The 20916-nt window shown below is 34.6% G+C and overlaps 1 protein-coding gene across 1 annotated transcript in view; it reads left to right on the plus strand.

Moving 5' to 3' along the window:
* The window catches only part of Gycalpha99B (guanylate cyclase 1 soluble subunit alpha 2), a 1225856-nt gene that overhangs the window by 452265 nt on the left and 752675 nt on the right, over nucleotides 1-20916 (plus strand). Inside the window, exon 4 of the mRNA XM_069832137.1 lies at nucleotides 10024-10109. Coding sequence (XP_069688238.1) covers nucleotides 10024-10109 — 86 coding nt within the window. The remainder of the gene's footprint in view (nucleotides 1-10023; nucleotides 10110-20916) is intronic.

Below are 20916 nucleotides of genomic sequence, written 5' to 3' on the forward strand. Positions count from 1 at the left end.
TGTGTAGCATGATTATTCGTTTTATTATATTTTCTATGACTTTATCTCTGTACTAATATTGTTATTAATCTACTGCTATATCAATAATATTTTGTAAAACGTTTCTACATTGTCGCAGTATATAGGCGGAACACTATGCATGGACCTATCATATTACAGTATATATGTGGTAAATCAAATATTGAATAATTATTAATTAGCAATAATAACTGTATATCGAAGTTTTTCATACTATTTTATTTATAACTTCATGTTACTGTTTTGGTACGTTCCATTAAACGTTTGTCATAAACGCAGAAAATAAAGCCTTATTTTTACCGTGTGAGCAAAACATATGTGTATCTTATCTGTCGCCTTCCATACAAGATAAGACATGTCGGTGAGATGACCTTGTACTGTGCTTCTATTTATTACGAGCGTATCACGACCGATCGTATCTCACTCGAGGGTGCGACAATCGACCGAGTTCAAGCGAGCGATTTAACTCCAATGCAGCACTCTGCCTGCGATATAAGGACTTGGACGGACAGTAAGAGCAATAGTGTTAGAGTATTCATTAACGACCTGCAGATCGACATACTGACTTACATAAATGGTCTGCCTATTGAATGGACTCATGGACAGATTGGCTGATTAGCTAGATCTTTAATTTATTTAGTTTAACAGCGCTCAGAATAACTTTTATTTCCTTTTATCCAAATCATGATTAAATGACTTTGTGTTGTGGACTGTGTACCCGTATCAGGCACTGCAACGTGAAATTGGTGAGCCTGAAAGAGTGACGCAACAAGCCCGGAGTCCACGGACAGGAAAGTTCTCTGCTCGCTCCACGGAGCCGTGATCCGGGTCATCTAAATATAAGCGAGTGTTAGAGACGAAATATAAATAGGTCGTAAACAAATCAATACCTTATCGCCTGCTGCCTGCAGGTTAACGGCTATAAAATATTCAAATTCAGTTTAATTGTGTTGCGAAGCCCAGACCTGTCCCATTTTTGTGGAAAGCGATACCTTTTCACTTTATTCTGTTGTACACTCATTATTCCACAAACAACACTCAAACTACACGGCTTTTGTTCTCCCATGATATCGGTAACACTCTTGTGCATAGAACTGCACAGATAAACTGAAAAAAAAATGCATATAATTATGTCTGCAGTTATTATTCTTATTACCGCCATCATGTTTATCGTCCCTGTTATAAAAAGTCGTTAATAAATTGTGTTGTAGCTATGCGGATGGTAAATGTAAATATATTATCAATTTTGTCACTATAATAATAATAATAATATAATAATAATAATAATAATAATAATAATAATAATAATAATAATGGCTTTATTTAACCTGGCAGAGTTAAGGCCGTAAGGCCTTCTCTAATCTCTACCAGGATTAAAACTTGCTTACATAGTTGAACATAAAACTGGATCGGAATTAAGTAATTACCAGGGAAAGGAATTTGGAGTATTATAAAGAATGGTGAAACGTAGTATAGATATTCGTAGCTCAGTGACTGTCAAGCGAGCTGCGTCACAGAGCATGGACGAGTACAGTTCACTTCATACAAACTTACACGCAACGTGCTGTAAACGTATTTCAGAATAAACAATTGTTATAGTTTAATGATTTATAATGACCTACATACATAATCTGCATTTCTTTTTTAATTACATGTGCTTTTCTTGGCAACGCACAAGACACCAATAAACAACATTACAAATATACACAGTTAAATATCAACCTCTGCATCTTCGCGTGTCAGTGGAGATATTGATGGCTGATAGACAGTTGTCTTCTGTATGGAACTCGCCTCTGAATATGTGTGTTTTTCTGTCAGGAGCGTGTTAAATTAAAACTTTTATTTACAATATTATGAAATATGATAATATGTAGCCTATACAACGTATACTACAGTATTTACAATATATGCAATATACTACAATATTTACAATATAGCCTAATATAGTATCATTAAATGTTGAACAAAATGTAAAAGCAACTAAATGGCATTTTCAATTAATGCTATATTTTGTTCATGAAACAATTATTCCTGCTGTGCCTTGTTATAATAAATTGTATATATTATTTTCAAATTTTCAAAATATAGCTTTGCTCTGTTGCAAGGAAGGAAATTTTTTAACATGGAAAAACTCCGCTCTACATCTGCAGAGACAATTGGAGAGTACTTGAAACAAGATACGTCAATTAAATTCACATGTTGAATGATGTCATTGGGACAAGTCTTTGTTAGTACATCTGAAATCCGACTAAGAATACCGTACCCATCATTTTTAATCAAAACTCTGTTCATTTTTTCACCAACACGTTTTCCTACTTCACCTTCTACTGCACTCAGTTTTATTTACAATAGTCCTCATAATGTTTATTTGCTCAACTAGTTCTACTCCTGACTATTCTAATTGAATAATGGCATCCGGTAAATATTCAAAATTTGGCTTAATATCCATGATTTCTTTCTCGATTGTTCTATCATTTAGCAGTTCCTGGCGTATTTGAATCGTCGCAGCGGCATCATCGGGATCGAAAGACTGGACCACTTTCTTCACAGATTGGAGGTGATGTGCGTAATAATTGCAAGCTTCTAACCATGACCCCCAGCTCTTAAGAACTGGACTTGGGGGAAGCGACAATTTAGGGAATTGTTTCCTGAATTTTGATACTCGATCTGGAGCTTTTACAAATATAGGCTAGTTTTTCAATTTTGTATTGTTAGTTGGTTTCACTTTCGGCATTGTACCTGCACTTCACTACTCTGAACTGCAAACCTGCACGTTGAAGTTCTTATGCGACAACTGTCCCGTTCACCTGTTGTTGACGTGCAGAGATCTGCGAGTATGTCATGGAGGGGAGGACTTGGTATAAAGGGTTGTAAACAAATGACTGTGTAGATGCCAATACTAGCTATTACTGCTCCAAATTCCGTTCCCTAGTAATTACATACTGTTGTATCATCGTGCCTGAGTAAAACCCAGGGAAGAGGAAAGGATCGTAACTCTAGGTATTTTTGGCTGCCTTTCACAAATAATACAAATACCATGATAATTATAACAATTTAATATTAACAAACTGAGAGAGATAAATTAATGTAAAAATACAAAAACAAAGAATTATAAATCTAATAACAATTATAAAATAGTGAGATAATGAAAGAGAGAAAATTAATGTCTGCCATCAGAATGAATGTAAGAAAGGCAATGTATAACAGAGTAAACTGAACACTCATTGAAAATACAGTCTGAATAGACTCGGCTCAAATAAGACATTTGGGTTGATTTCTAAAACACGCACGAAATCGTGGTTCCAAACCTCGGCTTTTAAACCGAGATCAAGGTCTGAATCTTTATGCGATTTCTAAAACGAAGTCGAGACGCGGCTTGTGAAGAAACCGAGGTTCTTGTGTTTTATATATGGCAACGCAGCTAAGAATCGATTTGTATTCTTGTAAACAGTCGATATTAGAAAGAAATGAACATCGGGATTAATATTTTTATTGAATTCCAGTAAGTCACATTCTTTTGTTTTCAGCTAAGGTATTGTTATATTTGCTAATTTACAGAATATATGTGCGTAAAATACTAGCATTAATTATAGAGAACTGATTTTTAGGTACCAGAATTATATTTCCTAAATAATTAGCACAATTCGAACGTTTATGTTGTAGTTTATCATTTGTTCATAGCTACTGCCAACATTAACTACCTGAAAACCCGGGTCTAACGAATCAATAACCTAAATATTAACTGGATTAAAGTTGCAATTGAAACTAAAATAATATATGGTTCTATTTTCTCATATAATAGGCCTACTACGTGGAAAGCCCCAGTAGCATAATACTTAAAATAGGGAGACAAAATTACGCTTGCTTCATACATATTCTTGTGGGCCCATATCATATTCCAGTATTAAATAAAATGTCCAGAACTACTGTAAAGACTAAGAATTAACTTGCATCGTCTTACAGTCATAAAGGTGTAATTAGTATAAAATATTAGGCCTATATCTTACTTCCCTCAAAGCAACAATAAGGTGTAAAAAACTTGCCAACCTGGTATCTCTTGCATTTCGTTTCAGATTATTATTTAGCATTCTTGCTAAATTTTGCGTTGATTCCTTCGAAAATTGAAAATATTCACATGAAATTGTCGTCGTTATATAGTTACAAAGGATTATTCCTGTCTCTCGTCACTCTAATCCGAGATTTAATATTTATTTTGTAATCACAAATTTTCCTTTCATAGTCATCCAGCTGATCTACTTCCTCCATCTTGTATACATGAAGCCGTGGTTTTAAACCTGCCCCAGCCATGGTCTCTGCTTCAGACCATGGTTTCGAGCCATGGCTCAGAAAAATGAAAAAGACCTCGTTTTATAAACCCAAACGCGGTTTTAGAAATCGACCCAAAAAGTTGTAGTCTCCAACCTTTAGCTGAATCAAAGTTCAAATCCATGGAAAGCACACGGTAACCAAGTAAGCCGTTATATACATTAATGGCGTAACGGCCCCAGAGAACTTCCCTGTAGGCTTATGGACGTCGATGATCCCTCGTAGTATAGAATATGAAAATCAGGAATGCTGAGAATGAAACAGACCATCCCTCAGTCTGTAAAGCGATGATATCCAAACCATGTTCCACCGATGAATTATACCACACAGACGATAGTCGCAGCTATCTAAATCATCGGGGTCACCTTGACCACCGGAACCACGTAATACGATGAGTTGACTATCTCAGCCGAGACGGGAGACTACCCGTTTCTCTCTCGAAGTCGTAACTGCGTCGAATTCTCTCACCAACTGAATATTCGCTCGGTCTCCAAGCCGAGGCCGGCGATGCGTGTCGTTCCTCCAATCAGCGGAGGAGAAGATCAGGGTACGTTCAGGAAAAATAAAGTAAACAGTACAGCCACCATAAACAATAAAATTGCCCACAGCATAAACTACATCACAATACTGATACAATTTAGGTACATAATGAGATCAAAAGTGGTAGTTACATGAAAATTTACCTCATAAAATAAAAATAAATGCAGCGGAATACATATTAATGTTGTTAGAATCAAATACGAATCACATAAGAACAGAAGCCGATAATTCAATAAAAAATGTACAGAGTAAAATTAAAAATAAACACATTAGTATACATATTAGTATTAGATTACAATTAAGTATAATTCACGTAATTAAACCAGAAACCGACAATTGAATAAAATGTACACAAAAATAAATTAATAATAAAAAACAACACATTGGGATACATATTGGGGTTAAGTGATAAATAAACACGATTTCCATGATTACACAATAAAAATAAGGAACAAAAAATCAAATTAAATTAAAAAATAAAAATAAATACAGTGGAACACATTCCATTAAATATTTGCAACGCGTTAGGTCTGGCAACTCATCATAAGATATTTTTCTAATTTACATTTAAAGGAAATTAAAGTTCAGCAGCCCTTGACTTCAGGCGGCAGAGAATTCCAGTGACGAGAAGTAGCAACAGTGAAAGATGAAGAATAAAGAGATGATGTGTGCAGTGGTATTTCTAGCGTGTTATCATATTGTGACCGAGTATTTAAGTTATGATACTGAGAAAGACTGTGGAATCGGACAGATAAGTAAGAGGGAGTAGAGGTGTGCAAAATTCGGTATAAGAGAGAAAGGGAATATAACTTTCTCCTCTCATTTAACCTGAGCCACAATAATTTATCGAAACAAGGCGAAATGTGATCGTGTTAGCGGACATTGCAAATGAAACGAACACACGCATTATGAACACGTTGCAGTTTCTGGGATAAATCCACCCTGAGATCACTATGTCGTTATTTTTTAAAATTCAGAGAATACATTATGTTAATCAGTTAATTTATTGAATCTTGTAGAGAAAAATATAGGTCTTAATTTACAGTTTTTTCTCTAATCGGATTATTTTAAGACGCTGTATCAAGAGCTATGGTTATCTAGTCTGAGTAAGATGAATGTGATAATGCCAGCGAAATGAGTCCAGGGTCCAGCGCCGAAAGTTACCCAGCATTTGTTCTTAGTGAGTTGAGGGAAACCCTCGGAAAAAACCTCAAGCAGATGACTTGTCCCAACCAGGATTTGAACCACTGTCAGGCATGCTAACCGTTACTACACAGCGATGGACAACTTAAGAGCCAAAATTCAGAAAAAATTCTAGAGGACGTTCCCTCATAAAAATGAAGCAATAATAAGGAATAACTCAGCAAACGAATAGAACATTAAATATTTAGGTCGTTGCACTGTTGAGGCCTGTAATATTAGGATCATACTACTACTACTAAATGTACATAGGCCAAATAGAAATGATCAGGACGAAATTGAAATACGCCTACATTATTAAGTGTGTCACAGTTACAAAGCACTTAATTATTAGATAGGCGTCATTACTATAACCTCTAAGATAAAAAATAAACTATTTTATTATTTCTTACAATCCTTTTATTTCCTTTTTCCGTATGCACAATGTCCTGTAATTTCTTTCACTTTTGTATTGGTAAGTTTAAAACAGGAAAACAGTGTTTTTATACTAGTCGGATTATTAGATCATTATATAAAACTTAATCATATTCTAGCTATTATCTGAAAATATATAAGTTAAGGAGAAGCTATGCTTATTATTTATTGTAGCCTACTAGTTTATAATTCTTTGCATTTATTGGAGACGTACATTCTACAAAATATGTTCTGATTTCTTGTTGTCTTGTATGAATGTAACACGTTATCTATTATTTAAAAACAGTTTAATTCATCTTGCAGTGAAAGGCCAATAGACTTCACTTTGCTCACCCCTTCTTATTCTCTGTTGCTGCCTTCATTGCAACCAGTGAGCGCTTGATCTCACACAGAACTGTCCACGTGCACTTGACCTTGACATCGCTGCTCTACTACCTCATTTATAATTCGAAAGTTACCTTCTTCATTTCTCTTCCTACAACCATGGTCTTCGTCTTGTTTACTTTTATCTTCATCCCATACTGATCACAGCTGTCATTTAACTCCAATCGCATGTCTCTTAGTATTATCACAGTCTACTATATACAGTCGCGAAGCTCAATATGTAGTAAAAATGCAAACATGGGTAGTTTCCCACCACTAGGATCGCTACTATCGCCTCATCATCGCAGATCTCTCTCCTAGCAGCCGACAAAATATGTTACACTTTCGTTGTCGTGTTCTTTTGGAAAAATTAACACCTTCCTTCCATTATTGAAATATTAAATGCATAAAGTTAATTTTTTATTTTAATGAAGTATATTGAATTCCACCGTAAACTCGAAGATACCTACAAGAAATAAGTTAATATAATTTTTGTTTGTGCAAAACGAACTGAAATTTACTATAATAGCTTCACTCATTCAAGATTATAGCGATAATTAACTATGAAACCAATAAATATTAATTTGCATTTCTCTTTACAAGAATAATAATGGAAATATGAATTAATGGAGTAACTTACGTGTACCGGTACTTGTAGTGTAGGCTTACGTAGTTAACAAAGTGGGATAAGGTTAAGCAATAATAATCACACCAGAATTGGAAATAAAACATGATCAATAAATTTTATTGTAACAGACTTTTCTACGTCTCTAGTAAAGCAACAAATAAAAATAATAACAAAATTAACAGCTATAATTAAAAACATATCGTTTGAAGAAAAAAGTAGGCCTAAGCAATAATAATCCCACCAGAATTGAAAATAAAACGTGATCAATAAATTTCATTAAAACAAACTTAATTTTTCTATTTCTTTAGTAAAATAACACATAAAAATAATAACAAAATTAATAGCTACAATTAAAAATATATCCTCTGAAAAAAAAGTAGACCTAACCTTTATTTCTCTGGAAATTTAGCAGCCTATGTGACAGAACTTTAACCGGTATCTAATGTCCTTTCGGTTAGACTGAAACATTTCATTGTGAAATTTAAGGATATAATGTATTCTAACAGTCACAAAGAACTTCAAATTAACAGTTTTGTTTCTGCACAGCATTCTTATGGAAACCCAGGAACCTTTCTGAATCTTTCGGAAACCGGAAAAAGGATAACTCTGGCCTCTTTCTCTTACTGTTGCTACAGTTTATAGCACTACAAACGTCTCCTCCTTGTCCCATATTATTATTCCAATTATTATATTTTAGCCATTAACATTTTCATTATAACCAATAACGAACATTTCACAAGCATCAATGTGAAATACGCAACGAGCTAGCACTCGATAGAAATACGACACAGTCCAAAGTCGACCATGGACAGTCTATTGTTGCTTGGAGCGCTTTATCACGAGATTTGCAAAAAAACACCTCAAGCTTCGCGACTGTATATAGTAGACTGTGGTATTATCTCTTCTTCTGCTAACAACGCCATATCATCATCAAATCTTATGCACTTTATTCTCGTTCCTTCTACTATCATCCCTTCCATGAGCATACATTCAAACATTTCAAATTCAATATTGTATTAATAGTAGTGGAATAAGTCTTAGTCTTCAATCATTAAAAAATCAATAGTATTGAAGTGTGGCAGTATTGTTATTCAAGATGCAGTCCGTCTTGTCTGCTGTATGTACTGGCCATCATGGTCACCATGGAAGCGATAGCACAGTGCTGAATTTCACTAGAGTCTGTACGATCAGTGCCAGGTACGAATAACATTGTATCCTTACGTCTCCTATGACGAATCCGACTTCAAGATTTACATTACCGGTTTTTATAATATCAGTAAACATAAAACTCGTAAAAATATGCATTCATATGAATCTGTTTACTTATTACGATGAGCTGAAATTATTGAATAAATTATGACGTGTAATAATGGTAAGGTATATTCTGCGGCAACAAAGTAGAGACTGAGCTCTAAAAGTTTGAATGAATAACAGGGTGATTCACGAGGAAAGGTAAAAAATTTGGGATGTGAATTCTGAAGTCATTCTGACTCAAAAAGTTCATATGAATATAGGTCCGTTTTCGAACGGTTACGGAGATATGGCTCTTTGATTTCACATAAACTTCTGAGATTCCATTGTACTAACTCGCATTTAGAGACAGATAACGGACAAATTTAAAGTTTATATTCACGTATGCATACATACCTAATATTCTAGACGTCGGGGTCGATGTTTTCGCACATTTTCAAAGGTACCTCCTTCTGCTTCAATGCACTGTTGCACTCGGACGTGAATCGCGCTCATCGCTCGGGAGATTTGCACGTGGCAGTTCTTATGCCGCATCCAAAATACGATCGAATAGCGCCTCTCTTGTTTCCCCCTTCCTTTGTTATACCAAGTCTTTCATCCAACCCCATAGACAGTAAATACTCTTCGATATGTTACCCTTCTGTTCGGAAAGCGTCTTTCATATTCAGCGACGGCACGCAAGGAACTTCCACCGCACACACCATAAATATACACAATATCGGCGTATTCTATAGTCAAAAATTTATAAGACATGTTGAAAAACACAACTTAACACTTCCGATAACTGTACCTGTATAACTACTGTACTGTAGATAGCTGACTGAACTGCTGTGAACCGATAAGTGATAGTGTATTTGTTGTGACATTTGTAATGCTCCACCACCCGGTTTGTTTCTCTTCTCTTATCTACATCGCTCACAATGCAGATTCCAATGTTACGTCATTCATTGAGATCTTGTCTCACGTCAGCAGCATATGGTAACGTCTGATTCACATTGGGGCGAGACGTTTTACCTTAAAAATGCATCTAGCTCCGCCATCGTTCGAAAACGGACATATGTTCATATGAATTTTTTCACTCAAAATGTCCTAAAATATCGTATCCTAAATTGTTTAACTTTCCTCGTGAATCACCCTGTATAAACATATGAACATCAAATAAATGGTTTAAAACATACATGCCTTAGTAAGTTTCAACACGTTATGAAACATAATTATGGTACCTAGTATTGTTACCACTGCTATATTACTAATATATGGAAATGTTTGTGTTTTGTTTGCAGAAAAGAAAAACTGCCGAATGACGTCAACAGCTGCACCCATTATTCCTACCTGGAAGATATTTACGATCTAGTTTCCGAAGCAGAAGGTAGGAAAATTAAATGTGGCATGTAGATTACTCATAAAACCTTTCCCGATATTACTTTAGATTTAATAGTCTACTGTTTAAATATGTGCTCAAGGGTCTATAGAGGAATTTGCATGCAATGCAAAACATTAGCAACTTTCTTATCAATGTTGTACAGGGACATCATTTTATTTTTACTTGCATTTTTATTGTACCTGCATTTCTGAATGTACTTCACTCTCACCCCTTCACTAATGTCCTTGCTCCCGTCAGACACACAAACTTACGGCCGCTGTTGCATTCGAAGTCTTCAAGCAGTGAAGTAAACACTTCAGTGTATAGTGTGTTTCAGAAATATGATTGCGTTTTCTATAGAAGAAAGAGCCTATATTAATAATATCGTACTAAAAATTATATTCAAGAAACGATAAATTCAATTTCAGAGAATATGCTTCAAAATGTTTTTACTAATATGCGTACTGAATTGAAGCCTGCATTGTAATGAACGGCAACCATTTTCAGCAACTTGTTTAAAAATTTAGATTAGCCTTTTTTGTATTGAGGTGGCTAAAAGCAAAGGAATGCTAGTGACATTTGTAATAACATGAGTTAAGTGCATCCAGTGTAAGCAAAAGTACCTAAAATTTTAGTGGCAAAGGGATATTTTAATCGCATCACACATTAAAATTTAAATAAAAATTTCACCGATTTTACGAAAGCTTAAATATTTAAACCCCATTTTCTCAAAAGTAACTTAAGTGCACTTACAGCCCTTTACTTATGACTCCCTCAATTTAAATGCACTCTCTATATTGTATGATAACATCAATAATTAATATGCTAAATAAAGTAGACATTACATAACGAACATAGCCGCCTGAAAAGTTGAGTTTTTGAAAAAAAAAATGTTACTACTCTACTGTATTTTGATAAATTCCGTAAAAGTGATGATCAAACTGAAAATCGTAATATCGTATTTCCCTACAACTTAAATGGATACACTACTTTTCTCTCCTTCTATACCTAGTAAAATGATTTGTTTACATATTGCACTAGTAACACCTAACTCCTGTAATGGAAGGGGGAAACAGTGTTTCCGAATATAGCCAGGTTAATGTTAAAAATGTTGGTAAAAATAAAGTGATATCCCTGTATATGTTTAGATAGGCAATAGTGAGCAACATTTTGTTTCTGTAACAATAATAAAAAATGATTACAAATTTATCAGTTGATAGTATATAGAATTCATATGTCAAATTACCTCGTTTTTCTAAGAGAGGTTTATGTATTGGAAGAATATTATGTGAAGAAGGATTTTTGTACTGTAGCCTAAACTGAATTGAATTGAATTTAAATGGGGAGGGATATGAAAATCCTACCACTGCGACTTGAAAGATCTATTGCTCTTCGCCGTCACAATATCTTATCAGTCCAATAGCTTGATGCTCTTGATGAACTGGATCAAACTACGGACTGGGACAGTTGATAGCTCATCAAGCTTAGGAGAGTGTTTTGAAAAAATAAGAGCTCTTTGATGGGCGAGCGCATTTCAGTCGCACAACAGATGAGCAAAAGACTCATCTTCCTGTGAACAACGATTACAAGCTGGGTTAATGTTATGTCCCTTCCTGTGCAGGTATTTCTTGAGGGCACAGGATCCTGTAAGGAATCCGACTGCCCGGAGAAGCTGTTCCTTGCCCAATTAGTAGCCTAAACTACTATCACCTATCATCATATTGCATTTTGCCAAAAAAAATTTTCTTCGTCCATTTCAGTGTTTTAGGAAATAAGTAGCACAGCTTGCAGACGAATATCATAATAATACTGAATAAACTACATGTTTGCATCAGCTATAATAGTAATATGCGTTACAAGAGCGGTATGTTGACGTTTTCATATTCGAGGAAAAGATTGAAAAACCGAAACGTAGTTGAACATTTTTAATTTCCGAGAACATGAAAACAAACATACCGCTCGTGTATCGTACATTATTTTGTGCGAAGATCGTTTATTACATACCTGAAAGACGAATTTCTAATTAGTTGCAATGAAATCTCCATCTTGGTTTCTGTTTAATGACGCCAACTTCGGAACACCAAAATATCTATACTCCAGCAGGCCGTGATATACGTCTGTCTTTTTTTTCCCCCAGTCTATAAATGCGAACTTAAAACAAACGGTAAGGTTATGTAATGATTTATTTTTCATTTTAATATTTTAACAATATTATTTATATAACATATTGCAGTACTAAAATCGGCATCTGGAGTCTTGTTGATTTTTTCACGGCTTCCTTAATGTTACTTGTATCAGGAATACAATAGCTTTCGTGGAGTAGTAGAGTTTACTTAATTTTTGCAAATATTTAAAAACAATAATTAACAGTGCAATTTAGGTGAAATTGCAGTGGTAAGTTTCCAGTTTATAATTATTACTATTTTAAACGCCTCTAAAAATAATATGTTAAAAGCCTAAAGCAGTAAAATCAATATGTCACTTAAGCGGTAAGAAGAGGGAAATTGTTATGTGTGTTAGGTTGGGAATACTGAATGTGGAATTTTAGACTTTCCGCGGATTGGTTTTGTGCGGAAAACAAGCAAATACGCACGATCTCGCACAAACTATTTTGTAATACAATCGAAAGAAATATTGTTTGTAATAATCGCAGTATACAGATCTTGAATTATGGAGATACTTCACTCGAACGTCGTTTCCCGTTTATGGTTCGACCACAATTATAAACATTCCTTTTATTAAAGTAGTTATTCGCGATGGTTTTTGAAGGCAGGGGAAAATGTTTCTTGTAGAAATAATTCCATATGAAAAAACAAGTGTCATAAATTAATTCGGAATATGTATTATATGTCTTTCCCGTGATAAATTTTACCTACCTGGTTAACATGTTTCAGTCTGTTATGAGACACCTTCAGAACTGGTTGGTGATGGTCTTGGCGCCTTTTGTTTGTGTTTCCTGTCGGGGTGTGCTTGTGTAGTGCAATGTGGAGTCAAAGAGTGTGTGTGTTCTGAAATTAAGTTGTGTGTTGAGAATTTCATTTGGATGTGTTTTTGTGTGTCTATATATTTCGTATTGTTCTAGTGTATTTAGTTTCTGGCTTTTTGGTTGGATGTGTAGTATTTCCATGTCTGTGTTGATGTCTCTGTGGGTGTGGTTAGCATTTGTGATGTGTTCTGCATATGTGGAAGTGTTTTGTAGTTTTGTTATGGCTGTGATGTGTTCTTTGTAACGTGTTTCAAATTATCTGCCTGTCTGTCCTATGTGTAAGTTGTTGCAGGTGTTGCATTTGAGTTTGTATACGCCTCTGTGGTTGTATTTATTTGTTTGTATTGTTTGTGTGTTGAGATGTTTTTGTAGAGTATTATTTGTTCTGCATGCGACATTTCTTCATCCGTGGAAACAAAAAAAAAAAGTCCGACGGAGCCAGATCGGGTGAGTAGGTTGGATGAGGCACAAGCACCAAGTTGTTGTTTGTCAAAAACTGTCCGACCGTCAGGGCTGTGTGGGCTGGAGCATTGTCGTGGTGAAGCAACCAGTTCCCATTTCTCCACATTTCTCCATTGGTTCACAATTGTCCTGATGGGACGAACTCTTTGTGGACAATGGCATTCACATCAAAAAAACAAATCAACATGGTTTTCACATTGGATCGAACTTGGCTTGCTTCCTTGGGTGGTGGTGAATTTGGAGTTTTCCACTTTCTCGATACTTGGTTTGATTCTGGATCGTACCCATAGCACCAAGACTCATCCCCAGTCACAATTCTTTTAAGAAAATTTGGATCGTTCTGCACTTCGTCGCAGCAAACTCTCACGCGGTTTTCTCTTTGGTCATCTGTGAGCAAGCGAGGAACAAATTTTGCAGTCACCCGTCTCATGTGCAAATCTTCGGTTAAAATTCGCTGGACCGTGCTCCATGACAGGTTCGTTTCCTCAGAAACTTCGTCAATGGTCTTTCGACGATCTTCATCAATTGACATTTGATTCTGGTAATGTTTTCGTCATTTCTTCCAGTCGAAAGACGCCCGGGGCGTGGCATGTTTTCAGTTGACATGTTGCCAGATTTGAAACTGGAAAACCATCGTTAAATGCTTGGAGAACAAAATTTCACACACACTCTTTGTTCCTTGTGGTCGGCCAGCTCACTAATCACTAAACGGTTGAAACAGGAACGCAAACAACACGGCACCAGAAACAAACCGCTTAACTCAGACTGACGCCAGCTCACTAATGGTCGCGGAAGACCCCAAACTAACACCACCTAACAGCACAATTCTTAACTACAAAGCATGCGCGCGCAACAGTTCGGTTCCGGTTATTTTTTGCCCACCCTCGTATACTGTCTCGAAGGAATCTGCATCTAGAAAAAAAAATGTTCCATCTTACTGATTATACATATAATAATATGATTATTATTAATAATATTTCATTATGCTTTACATTTTAATATTACGTAATAAATACTTGCTTGTTACAGTTCAAATTACAGAAATTTACTGCTTACCTACAATAAACGCCAATAGTTTTTCTTTCCACATGCTTCCCAACATAGTTCGTGTGTTCTTTTCCCTGTATTTTTAATCATTTTATAATGTTTTGCTTATTCTTCACTTCTTTCTTTTCTACAGCGGAAAACTAGCATCATCTCGTGTAGAAGCCATTATTCAATATTACAAACAAAAACACCACGAATGACAGGAAGTAAACACACACATCTTGAAAACTGCATTATTGTGTATTTGAAAGCAATACTGAATTGAAGTAATCTAAATAATCAATTAGAATGTAGCTAAAATTTGAATGAAATTACCCCGACATGGTCAGTTTTAGTCGAAACCACGAATGACATGGGTTATTTTTATAGAACCACCAAATATTTGCAAGCCCTCACGCTTGACATGGACTGATTTTCATGCAAATGATTGGTATATGTAGGCGGGAGAAGTTTCTATTGTATAACATCGAAAACTTTTTTTCGAAAAAAAAAAGTGACAAGGGCTGTTTTTATTAAAAAATACCCTCAAATATTAAGAAACTAACAATTAATTCAGCATAAGTCACTGTTGCCAACATATCGTCATAAAATCTCGCTAACTTTTCAACAAAATGTAGCTAAATCTCTCCAAAGTTTGTTAAAAAAAATCCCCAGAAAAGTCGCTAAAAATTAATAATAGATATCACTAAATAAAAATAAGAAAAACATACATGTGCGGAGAAACATATAATTTCCTCGACATCACCCTCTTGTGCGGATTCCGGTTGTGTTGTTGACGGCTTTAATGTTGAGATGAAAGGTGTCAATACACTGCACTTGATCCATTCATCGACACTACACTTTCTGGCAAATTGTGAGGAAATTTTCACCCAAGCGTTTGATCACAATTTTTTTTTTTGGTGAAATCTAACACTCTTTAAATCTTATATATTAAAATATATTCAAACCAGCAAAAACTACAGTCTCATTTGCATCACACGAACTGTCGGCACAAAATTCCAAAACTCAATTGTCTCGGGTCGGATCGGAGTGGAAAGTCTCCGCGTTGCTGGGAAGAACCAAGAATTAGCTGGAACTCGCGACTCGTCACGTGCCAATCAAAGTTGCCACCGTTTATGGGTGTTGCAGCAGTAGCATTGAAAGAGAGACCTAATCCGTGAGATTCACTGAATCAGCATCTTGCACCCTGATCACTGATCACAAATATATGAGATCAGGGCTTTCAGGTATGAATCATTAGACTACTCAGTCATGCACCATGCCTATTTTAAAACTAAGAAGTGCATGACTTCAATTGAATGTTTTAACTTAAAATAAAGGAAAAAGTGGAAGAAAAAATCAGCAGAAAAGTCGCTAATCGTATTTTACAAAATTTCTCGCCGAGACTGATTCAAAATTCCCTAGATTTAGCGACTTATCGCTAAATATGGCAACACTGGCATAAGTGTCGTATCAGTGTGTGTTTTTATATAATATAGCTTAATGAAATTCACAACGCACTGCAGCTATCATGAAATGGTGGACACGTGCTGATACAGGTCCCGTGAGTATAATTCATTGTTGCAGATTAGCAATTTATTCGTCGTTCATCTATTCAACAATCACGTTTTCGGATCAAATGCTGCCTCGATATTTCATTACGCGAGGTAATTAGATCTGGAATAATTAACCAGCAGCAGAAATAAAAATCGGTCTGTCCATTGACAGTGGCCGCGGAAGGGCCATCGCAGCTGTGGTGGATTGTGACTCCGGGTTATGTTGGTCGGTCAGAATGTGGCTAACCACCGCCATATTATAAAATGGATAGAGGCGGGAGGGTGGTGTTTCGGGCTGAAAGGTTTGTAAATACAGTCTGAGGGGTTGAGGGGGACAGATATAGGGAGTACGTGCAATAAATTGAAAATGAAAATTGATTTCCATGTGAACTGGAATTAAACGTTGTTTATTAGCCGGTGACACACGCGACTAACAGCAGCGAATCGCAGTGCATTGTTTGTTTGATGTATTCAGCGCCGTGACGCTGTCTTCGTTAAAAATTACTCGCATTCTATCGTCATGTAAGAGTGGAACAAGGAAACTAAAATGCAGCAGATGAGCTATACAAGACACGACGTCGCCACAGTGCTTCAGATAAGTTTGGAGATATTTCCATCAATTCCTTGAAATTCATCGTGCTGTTTTTAATTCTAAGAAAAGTAACAAACAAATCCCTTGGTAAATTACGAATCCAACAATTGAAGTTTTCTATTATAATCTTTAAAGATATTTGTAATCTGTTATTAACTTAATTCAAGATATAATATGTACAGCTCTTGCCAATTATTTTAATTATTTTATAACAAGTGTTTTCTCCAACAAAATATATTGTAAGAGAAGTCATATCTATAGCTTCTTAATTTATATTTCCCGGAAATCAATTCAAAATTAAATCTTTTCATCAAGATGTTGTTACATAAAACTCATGAAAAGTTCACTACACTTGTCATGCATATTTACTATGCATATTGTAATGGTTAAAGTTTTAGATTTCATTCCTTTTAACAATATCTGATAATGCCAAAAAAAAAGGCGAAAACGTTAATATTCCATCTAAAATATTATAGCAAATAAAATATTTGCAAAATAGATAAACCTTATTGATTGAACATAATAGTAATATGCGTTACAAGAGCGGTATTTTGACGTTTTCATGTTCGAGGAAAAGTTTGAAAAAGCGAAACGTAGTTGAGCTTTTTTAATTTCCGAGAATTGAAAGAAAACATACCGCTCGTGTATCGTACATTATTTTGTGCGAAGATCGTTTATTACATACCTGAAAGAGGAATTTCTAATTAGTTGCAATGAAATCTCCATCTTAGTTTCTCTTCAATGACGGCAAATTCGGAAAACAAAAATATCTATCTTCAACATTGTTGCTTTAAAATGTTTTCTGTGTTTACTATACTCCAGCAGGCCGTGATATACGTCTGTCTTCACCCCCCCCCCAGTCTATAAATGCGAACTTAAAACAACCGGCTTCCTTAATGTTACATGCATCACGAATGCAGTAACTTTAGTGGAGTTGTAGAGTTTACTTAATTTTTGCAAATATTTAAAAACAATGATTAATAGTGCAATTTAGGTGAAATTGCAGTGGTAAGTTTCCAATTTGTAATTATTACTATATTGAACGTATCTAAAAATAATATGTTAAAAGCCTAAAGCAGTAAAATCAATATGTCACTTAAGAGGGAAATTGTTATGTGTGTTAGGTTGGGAATACTGAATGTGGAATTTTAGACTTTCCGGGGATTGGTTTTGTGCGGAAACCAAGCAAATACGCACGATCTCGCACAAACAAATATACTCTATTAGTCAGTGTATATAATACTATATTGCGATACAAGCGTGGTAAGTGCATTATAACAGAATTGAGGAAAAGTTAAAGAAGATTTCGTCTCGTCTTCTCTGTTTTGGAGATTCTGTTATGCATTTAACACATGTGTTGAATATTAAATTTGCCGATCTTAATAAAAAATAAATTACTATTAATCATTTTTAATTTATTCAAATAAATACAGTATATTGTTTTTGGACGCTAACATTTTCATATGTGACTGTCGTTTGTTATTTGTCGATAGGTGTCATTTTATTTGTTGTTATTCTTATTTGTCGATAGGTGTTATTCATTTGTTGTTATTCGGCGGCGATTGTGTAAGTGTTGTAATAAAATAAATTATGTAATATATATATATATATATATATATATATAAATTAGCTTCCCTTATGAAAAGGTTGCCAGATTTGACAAAGCGTATTACATACAATTTGGAAACACACCTAAAATGTAAAATGATATACATTTGAAACTGTTAGGGAATCGAATATACAAAATGTCAGAAAAATTTACACCTAAGTAGCGTTTGTGCTCTTTTACAGTTAAGAAAGAGAGAAAAAATATCATTAGATAGGTTAGAATGATTAGTTTTGTCTTCAAAGTAGTAGGTAGGTAACACATTAATTATACATCAATATAAAAAATACCATATAGAAAATATTTGTGAGTGACACATTAATTATACATCAGTGTAAATAATTTGCATACCGGTGTAGGTTGATGCTTGAATATGTATTTTACTCCATGGATGTTTTCGCGTTCAGCCACGATCCCACAGTGGCGCTCAGAGCAACAACCGAAAGTCGTCATAAATGGTTTTCACGCTTACAACTTATCAACATTATTATTTTCTTTTTTTTTACAAATCTTCACTCCAATAAATTAATTTAGAAGGTGTACAGATTTAATAAGGCATTTAGTTATTTCCTTATAGCATATAGTAATGTGCGACACTGATATGGATGTGGATATTTATTAATAATGGTTCACAAAAAGTACATAAACTTAATAAATTACAATTAACATATAGGCACACGAATAGCATTATACGCAATAAATATATACATTTAATACCTCAATTTCCATCATATATTATTCTCAAATTATGTTGGCTTTAACTTGCACTTACGTCTAGATTTAGTGCAAGTTTCAACCAAGCGCGTTAACTGTTTTTTAAACAAAAAAAATCTTAAAGCTTATTTACATATAACTTTTTTTTAAACTCTACAATAACCAAGTATACATCAATATTTCCTGTTGCTCTATTTATCCAATATTTATGTTTAGTTATTAGGTCTTTTTTTTTACATAACTTATTATTTAAAATAGGTGAGCAGATGTCGACATTGCTGTAAATATATGATAAAGAAGAATAAGTTAGAGCAGTAGATGATGACGTACATAATTAAGTTTGAAGTATTCAAGAATATGTTTAAGAAGAAAATGATGAAGAGATTGTGGTTCAGAAACAAATGATAAAGATAAATAAGCTCGAGTAGTAGATGATGACTTACATAATTAAGTCTGAAGTGTTCAAGAATATGGTTAAGAAGAAAATGATGACGAAATTGTGGTTTAGAAACAAATGGTAAAGAAAAATAAGCTCTAGCAGTAGATGATGACTTACATAATTAAGTTTGAAATGTTCAAGAACATGGTTAAGAAGAAAATGGTTAAGAAATTTTGGTTTAGAAACAAATGATAAAGAAGAATAAGCTCGAGCAGTAGATGATGACTTACATAATTAAGTCTGAAATGTTCAAGAACATGGGTAAGAAGAAAATGATGAAGAAATTGTGGTTGATAAGTGAATGATGAAATTGTGATCGATATGAAATTATAAAGAAGAATGTAATTGAGCGGTAGATAATGAGGAGGTGTATAAATTGATCTGTTTTTTTTTTTAAATATGATTAAGAAGGAAAGATGAAGAAACTATAATTGAGGAGGAAATGATACTGAAGAATAGATTGACCAGTAGATGGTGGGGAGGTATATAATTGTTGAATATGATATGAAAAAAATTTATTTGAGAAGTAAATAATAATGATAATATGATTGAACACTAGATGATGAGGTACATGATTAACACGGAGGTTATGTAGAATATGATCAAGGATAAAAATAATGAAGAAGTGATTATGATTGAAGAGGAAATGACGAAAAATATTATTGAAAAAATGTTGAATGGAAATATGATTGAGAAGGAAGGGATGAAGGACAATCGAATATAAAGAATGAAACGAATTTTACGAATGGAATTGTGAAGATAATTAAGTCAGAATATAAAGAGCCTTAGGGTGGTATTCATAGACATTTCCCAGCACGCGATACGAGCGTACTAAGCTAGCCCCGGCTATCCACGGGTTGCTAGTACTGAATTCAAATCATATCCTATCGCTAACGCTGGTTTATGAATATGAAAAACGCTTTCATCCACTCGAAGCCCGAGCTAAAAATGTCTATGAATACTGCCCTTAGTAATTAAGGGGGTTATGAATTATGATTTCAATGAAGATGACGAAGACAGTGATTAAGACAAATAGTTATTTGTTTTTAATTATAAATCTCCGTGAGCTTATAATGTAAATTATACAAGGAATGATTTAGTCATAACTTTAAGTGGTTACCGGTGTTAACCATGCCTTGAAATCTGAGCATCTTACTGTTACCAATCCTTATTATAAAGCACACAATAAAGAAAGAATGTGTCTTTGAGGTGTGTATGAAATTGAACTAAGCGAATAAGCTAGTTATATGAGGATATGAAGTCTTTTATGAGCCAAGTCAAACATATGATACATTTCTAAGCTAGTAAAAACTTCACGCAGAGGGAAGAAAAAGGACAAACCGAGGAAACCTACTTTATCAGAAAAGACAAAGGACAATGCCGTTACAGCCTCAAGAGAGCGAAACCAACCCGCGAAAGGAAGGAAAGCCAA

This window comes from Periplaneta americana, chromosome 8, assembly GCF_040183065.1.
Source record: "Periplaneta americana isolate PAMFEO1 chromosome 8, P.americana_PAMFEO1_priV1, whole genome shotgun sequence".
Taxonomy (NCBI): Eukaryota; Metazoa; Arthropoda; class Insecta; order Blattodea; family Blattidae; genus Periplaneta; species Periplaneta americana.